This window comes from Manacus candei, unplaced genomic scaffold (assembly GCF_025592945.1).
Source record: "Manacus candei isolate 608988 ecotype Guabito, Panama unplaced genomic scaffold, ASM2559294v1 h1tg000009l, whole genome shotgun sequence".
In the NCBI taxonomy this organism is placed as follows: Eukaryota; Metazoa; Chordata; class Aves; order Passeriformes; family Pipridae; genus Manacus; species Manacus candei.
Window position 1 is genome coordinate 7,124,477 of NW_026138057.1, and position 7,764 is coordinate 7,132,240.

The following is a 7,764-nucleotide window of genomic DNA, read 5'->3' on the forward strand; positions in this document are numbered from 1 at the left end:
CGCATTTCACCACTATAATTTAAAATGTAAAATGTCCAAGCCATAATAAAACTATTTTTCTGAGCATTGTCAGTATCCAGCAACACTGGGCAAGGTCTGACAGAAGCAGTAACAGTAATTTGGAGCCATAACAGCTCAATTAGAGGGTTTCTCTGGCACACAATTTCAACCAAAGTAATACTTGATAGAAATTTCTGTTTCTTGTTAAGCACTTGGGATCTTTGGGTTTTAGCATTTACTGGTAGGACTTTGGCATTTTAAAACTCTGTTGTAAGGGACTGGACCAATAGATAGTTGAACAATCAAATTGTAAGCCCCAGAAGAGATGTTTGCTTCCATTCTGGAACGCATAACTCTTTCTGTGATTCGGAATGGTCCACCAAACTGATGGAACAACCTAAGACTGAGCTAGAGTGGCTCTAATTTATAACGGCAAAGTACAGGTGTTTATGCACTGCAGGAGGCAGAGTAGGCTCCACTGTCACCTTAGGATTTACCTTCCCAGTACTGCAGTACGTGGTGCTGATGCACCAAGAATGTTGCTCTGCCAACTGCTACAAGGCCCTACAGTAGGACCTTTTCCTTCCAAGAGTAAGGTACTGTATGATCACAGCATAGCACAGACATCACCACAATTAAAAGGTTGTGTTCTGGTAGCAGAATAGCTGAACGACTTGCTGGAGCACTCACCTCATGCTGAGCTCTGTGTCTACAGTGTGAATATATTTTAAAAGTGATTCAAAGAATTTCCTTCCTTATTTCCATTAGAAATCTAAAATTCCACCTCTTGTGAACCACCTCCCCTTTCAACCAGCCGATACTGAAAACATGCACTGTTTATTTTCTCTAATTTCTTTATTTACCTAGTTAGTATTCCTTTCACTCCTGCATCCTTGCCATGGTCCCAGGTATTACATGGTCTCTGATATCACACAGAACTACCAGCAAGCTCCTTTAGGAAGAGAACCTTCATGCCCTTCACGCCATTAACTACCAGCTGTGAAAGAAATGCTTTTAGTTATGGATTTTTACAGAATTTTACAGATCATCCTCACTGCTGATATTGCCCCTGTTAAAAAGGTATTTAGCACATTCAACTCAGGTGAGCTACAATGAAATGCAATATTAAATTTTGGCAAATTACTGAGTCTTCTCATTCCAAACACAGTTGGAGTTAATATCACCTCAATAAAAAGGAGCTTTAATGCCTCACATCAAAAACACAGCGAAGCCTTGCTCTGTGTTTTTAAATTAGGAATCAGACATTTAAACACATATTTTTTGAACCAGGGCTCACCACAACGCAGTCTTTTGTGTGTGTCTTGGTTTTTATTATTTCTTCTGCAATGCAAAAGAGGACAAGTAGAGAAACTTTTTGAAGAAGAGATCCACAGAAAATTCATGAAGGCAAAACCCAACCCCCTTATATAGAAGCCCACAACTACAGCTCTGCTTGGTGCCACTGGATGCCACACAACAGCAAACATTTATCTGATTATGGAGAATGTCATGGATGCCCAGTTCAGACTGGTTTGGTTGTTGCTTTTCAGCTCCAGAACTATAAGTCAGTCACTAATGAGTTCTCTCCCCTGCAAAAGTCCTCCCCACTCGACTTTAACTGAATATTGCAAAACTACTGTAGTTCAGTAGCGTTGCTAAGTCCTTTTTTCTCTCTTAATGGCCTGTCCCAGACCTTAAAGTGCATATGCCAATTTGGTTCAAGTTTTATAATCTGGAATGTTCCACAGTGCCTCTTCAAAAACAGTTCCAGTTTAATTGTGCCTTCCCTAGGTAGTGATAAGTCTGAAAAAAATACTTGCTCTGAATCTATTATTTATGTTGTATGCAGCAGTATCTTACCTATTTCATTCTGGAGCCTGAAATATACTGTAGGCTGGACAGTCTTTACCTACCTTAATCTCCTAGGAAGGGCAATGGAAGTTTTTGACACATAGAAAACACAGCTGACCTAAGAATCAGTGAAAAGAAACCATGGAATGTTCTCACAAGGACTCCATGGGACCCAACGTGTTCATTTTGAAGCCCAGAAATGCCTGTTTTGGATCTTAAATGTTGCTTCAAATATACATGGGTGAAAGCTGTAATCAAGCAGCACCAATAATAGCACATTAAAAGTCAGCAATTCTCAATTGTCAGTACTGTAACAACTGAATATCTTATTACTTCTACCTTCTCCTCCCATACACTGAATTTCTTCAGTACTGACAAAGTGCATGTACTAATCATAGACTCAGTGTTAAATTAAGCAGGAAAAAGATATAAATTGGGTTGGTACTTCTTGAGGGCATCAGTAGAAAACACCGATTTCAAATATTTTTGATTATAAAATTTTACTTCACAATCCTTTTCCAGATCACAGATATTCATAATCAAAAGGAGTATGGAATTCATGTAATGTTAGCTATTTTGCCATCAGCATCACAAAGAAAAAAGAAACAATAAAATATGATGCAGAATTCACTCTTCCAATGATTGTCATTGAACTATTACATTAGTAAACATTCACAGTATGAAGTCTCTTTCAATATATCTCCAGCATATAAAGTAGTGCAAAAAAGCATTCCAGTCATTTTGCCTTTGCAGTCAGACCAGGTTAAATGATTCTCTTACTTCATTTCTTTCATTATTAGACAACAAATGCTGTAATGCCTCCAAAGAGAGTTATAAAAATAAACAATTTCTGGAGGGTCAACAGCCTTTTCAAAGTAAATTTCCAGTTAAAAACAAGCATTATAGATTTCAGGAAAAAAAAATTTAGATCTATCTTCTGTAGAATATCTTTTTACAATAAATTTACCATTTGAAAAACAATGACTACGGTATCCAATGATTTATGGTAGCTGCTATTAAAGCACTGATAAATAGATAAATGACTACCAAACTTCATTGTTTCTTACATAGTAAATACCTCTGAATGCCAACTTTTACCACAGAGCTGTTATTAGTGATGTCGACAGTTCATGCACCCACTTTAAAACTGACTTGGTTTTAATAAATTTTTCAGCCTCATGTGCAAAACACTTGCATTCTAATAAAAATATAAAGTCTGAAAATGTATCAGATCTAGCAACCCTCACCTCAAGTCATACCACTTCCTTGATATGTAATACATGTTTAGCAATGCTTTTTATTTGTATTTAACCATTAAATGGCATACTACTGTATGCTGCAGACTCTTGTTTGCATATTTCATTATTTTCACTGCGCTCTTTAATGCATAAATATATTTGGAAACGTTCAAAATTACACATCGGTTTCCACGGAATTTGAATTTACACAGTTTTTCTTCTCTGACTCACTGCTATTCCCCGTGTCCTGACTTTTGTTCTCCTTTACACAGAGAGATTCTTTAACTCCTTCTTCCATCTCCAAATACTCTGATTTATCCTCTGTGGATGAGGAAGATGCGCTTCTAAATTTCTTCAGTAAATTTGTTGGGAGGTAAGGGCAACTGACTGCATTTTGCATCATCTGTGTTTGTTCCTCATTCTCAGTTTCTCTATGGTAGAAATAGTTAAAATTGGAGACAATCACTGGCACTGGTAAAGCAATGGTTAACACTCCTGCAATGGCACACAGGGACCCGACTATTTTCCCACCCACAGTTATGGGTTTCATGTCCCCATAACCAACCGTAGTCATGGTCACTACGGCCCACCAAAAGGCATCTGGGATGCTTTGAAAATGGGTGGCAGGCTCATCAGCTTCTGCGAAGTAAACAGCACTGGAAAACAAAATGACTCCGATAAAAAGAAAAAAGATGAGGAGGCCAAGTTCCCTCATGCTGGCCCTGAGCGTGTGACCCAGGATCTGCAAACCCTTGGAGTGCCTGGAGAGCTTGAAGATGCGAAACACCCTGACCAGCCGGATGATCCTCAGGATGGCAAAGGACATGGCCTGTTGACTGCCCTGCTCCTGCGCCAGGTCAGTGCCCAGAGTAATGAAGTAAGGCAAGATGGAGACAATGTCTATGATGTTCATGACGTTCTTGAAGAAGTGTGCTTTGCTCGGACATGCAAAGCAGCGCACCGTAAACTCAAAGGAGAACCAAATGATGCACACTGTCTCTACAATGAAAAAAGGGTCATTGAAGATGGTGTGCTCCCCAGCGTTCAGGTGAAGTGACTCATTGGAAAGCCCCTTCCCTAAGCTCAGGGACATGACGAATTCCTTGTCATCTCTGAACTCTGGTAAAGTCTCCAGACAAAAGATGACGATGGAGATCAAGATGACTAAGACAGAGACAATAGCAATGCCTCTGGCTGGAGTGGAGCTCTCCGGGTACTCAAACAGCAGCCAGACCTGCCTCTTAAACTCATTCTCTGGCAAAACTTTGTCCTCTTCCTCTTTGACAAACCCTTCATCCTCCCTGAACTTGAGCATGGCCTCCTCCCCAAGTTGGTAGAACTTCACCTCCTCGGAGAAGATGTCAAAGGGTACATTGACTGGCCTCTTCAGCCGACCACCGCTCTGGTAGTAGTACAGGATGGCATCAAAGCTGGGTCGGTTCCTATCAAAGAAGTACTCATTCCTGAGAGGATCAAAGTATCTCCCTCGCTTCGCCGGATCGCCCAGCAACGTCTCCGGGAACTGAGCTAACGTCTTCAGCTGGGTCTCAAAGCGCAGTCCTGACACGTTGATCACCACACGCTCGCAACACTCGTACTCACTGTAGCGGACAGAGCTGTAACCCCCAGGGCCTCCACCATCATCGGGTGGCTGGTCCGAGTAGGAAAACTCATCCTCCCCATAGTCATCACTGTAGTAGAGCTTTCCTTCTTCCTCATCGTCTTCGTCCTCGTCTTCATCCTCCTCTTCCTCCTCACTCAAGTCCTTCAGTATCCTCTCCTCAGAACCACTGAGCGGCAGCAGCTCAGAGCAGGGGAAGGAGGCCCCGCACTCCCTACTCCCCAAGTGGTGGCTCCTCTTTTTCCCTTTCTTCCTCCTCTTACCGCCCTGGCGGTGGGGCAGGCCGCTGCGTGACGCGCTCCCGCCGTGAGAGGAGGACGCCCCTCGGCTCTGCTCCTGGTGGTAGTGGTGGTAAGGTCCTCCCCCACCTGCAGCCCCACCTTCCACTGCTGCCGTCGCTGCTGCGACGGCCGCGGCCGCGGCGGCCCGGGACTGTGCCAGCCGCTCCCTCTCCCGCGCCCGGGCTTGGGCCGCGTATCCATAGGGCATGTGGGTGTTGCACCCCGAGCTATCTGCACTCACCATCGCCACCTCCATTTTGCAACTGTTTTATTTTTTTTTTTTTTTTTAATCACTTACTGCGACAAGGCTTTGTTCTATTTACAGCCTAACCTCAACTTTCACTAGAAAGTTCAAAGCCATTTGCATTTGGAGGACAGTCCCCAGGACGTGGAGCATGGCAGCATGGTTGTAACACTGAATCTATGTTTTGGAAAAGCACAGGTCTGCACTTTCTCGTCCTCTGGAATGTTTGACACAAACTCCTGTTTTGCTAATAAGAAAAGACGGGATCCTCAAATTGAACCAGGGAACAGCTGAGACCTTGTTATTTCATCCACCAAGCCCCTTTATTTTCATTTATCTCCTGCAGCTATCACAGATCTGATCATAATCATGTCTACCTCGCAGGCTATAAAGGCTGCATTTGTCAGGGGAAAAAAAAAGTGCGAATCCAAATGGTACCTGTTCTCCACAGATGGTTTTAGTTCATCATTGCAACCAAATGCAAATAGTCTCTTTCCTCATTATTTGTTCTCGGTAACGCTTTGGCCTAGCAAACTTACTGTTCAATATCATTACTTGGGGAGTTGAAGTTAATTCCAGCCATCACTTCATTTACACAGTGAGGAGGTCTTTGCAAATCCTTTCTTCAGCCTGTCAACAATGTCTCAAACCTGGGAGCAGCACCCAGGGCATCAGCAGCAGTGGTAAGAGGAGGAGGAGGAGGTGGAGGAGGAGGAGGAGATGAAGACTGAGAAACTGGCTCTGAGGTCCCCATAGGACATAAGGGAGTGGATGGGTCACCCTTTGGTTATGGTCATGCAGAAGAAGCACTTAACCTGAGGCACATGCACAAACACACAAAAATAAACAAAACAAAAAGGGAAAAGATTGGATTGTTTTCCTAAAAGGTCACACCGATCAAATGAAACTGTGTCATCTATTACCACGGCATTCAAATCTTCTCCTGCCCACACTATTCACACTTCTACATTACACACACACCCACATCACATGCACTGAGATTTTGAACGACTCTGTGGGTAAGGATGTGGGTGGGTATGTCACATATATATAGAGACAGATACAAAATCCCCACCCATATAAGCACTTGCATCCATACACAAACATATGCATGCTTCTGAAACACCAACACATAAACACCAATAAAAATACTGCAACACACAGGGCATTCAGGTCTTTGAGCACATATGTAATAGATACACCTACATATATCTACATAAAAAATTAAAGAATAAATGTATCTAACACAAAGAGCTTTTGTTATATTTCTAAGAAACACATCAGATGCGGGAATGCTACATTTTAATCTAGAGCAGAATTGTGTTTCAATCACAATGAACGTCTCGTTGGATTTAATTTGGAAACAGGCACGTACAATGCTCACCCAAGTGAAAATACCGTGATATGATATGTCAAGAAAACAACTGCAGGTGCACTGAAGCAACATCTACATGCAAGCACACACGCAAAAATACACAACCCCCCACGCCCCCTTTGAAGCAGAAACCTCGTTTATAGCCACATCTATTAATACACGACAGAAGGTGAACACGAACTATTAAATGACGCTATTTTTAAAATCGTACCTATGTGCCATGCAGAAAAGGGTCTTTAAAGCCGCTCTTATACTTACTGGTCCTAGGCAGAGAAATAGCAACGCTGTTCCTGGCGGTGCACGGGCGCGGTGGCAGCGGTCCCGAGGGGGCTGTGCCGGCTGATCCACATTCGCAGGTGTCTGTGGTCAGTGCGCACCACAGGTTGGCGAGCGATTCCCGTCCCTCCTTCCCGGGCGCAGCGCGGGCGGCGGGAGCGAGCGGGGCAGGGGCAGCGCGCAGAGCCACAGCCCCGCCGCTCGCCCAGGCATCGGCGGCAAGGCAACAAGCGAGGGTCTCGTTCCCAGAGGGAAGGCGGCGTGTGTGTGTATGTATGTGTGTGTGTGTGTGTGTGTGTGTGTGTGTGTGTGAGGCGGGATGAACGGCAGGCGCGATCACCAGCCTCCCCGCGCCCGGCTCTCGCAGCAGATTTGTGAATCAGCGCCGGATAATCCGCGCACCGAGCCGGGTCCCCGGGGCGGGGGGACGCGGGGTCGCTCCGTGCCGTCTCTCCCCCTCCTCCCCGAAACACGTCCAGGGGCAGCGGCTCAGCCCGCTCCCGCCCGCGACATCCACTTGTTGTGCGGGTTTTTGAGGCGACGCGGGACCCGCGCCCGCCGCAGCCGCACCGCGGGCCCGCCCGCCGGACGCGCCGCTCCCGCCGCCCGCTGAGGGAGCTCGGCCGGCCCGGCCCGGCCCCGGCCCCGGCCCGGCCCCGCGCCGCACGGCGCTCCCGGAGCCGGCCCTGTTGCTCCCGAGCCGCCGCCCGCCGCCGCTCCCGCTCTTCCCGCGGTTGCCGCCGTTCCCGGCCCGCCGCCGGCCCCTGGCGGCCGCCGCCCGCACTGCGCCCCGGCCCCGCACACGGCCCGGCCCCCGCCCCGCGCCGCGAACGCGGCAGGCACCGGCAGCGACGGCCCCGCGGGGGTGATGCCCGGCA

At 46.2% G+C, this 7,764-nt stretch overlaps 1 protein-coding gene across 1 annotated transcript; it reads right to left on the reverse strand.

The window, feature by feature from the left end:
* Positions 1 to 638: 638 nt before the first annotated feature.
* KCNA4 (potassium voltage-gated channel subfamily A member 4) lies at positions 639 to 7,403 on the reverse strand. Its single transcript, XM_051776749.1, has 2 exons — positions 6,869 to 7,403; positions 639 to 6,050 (listed from the first exon to the last, which is right to left on the reverse strand). Exon 2 carries the CDS (start codon positions 5,245 to 5,247, stop codon positions 3,265 to 3,267), a length of 1,983 nt encoding a protein of 660 aa, XP_051632709.1. The 5' UTR covers positions 5,248 to 6,050; positions 6,869 to 7,403; the 3' UTR covers positions 639 to 3,264.
* Positions 7,404 to 7,764: the final 361 nt, after the last annotated feature.

Bases quoted from the DNA above. Each gene is read 5' to 3' on its own strand.
- KCNA4 (XM_051776749.1), bottom strand. From the start codon at position 5,247: ATGGAGGTGGCGATGGTGAGTGCAGATAGCTCGGGGTGCAACACCCAC.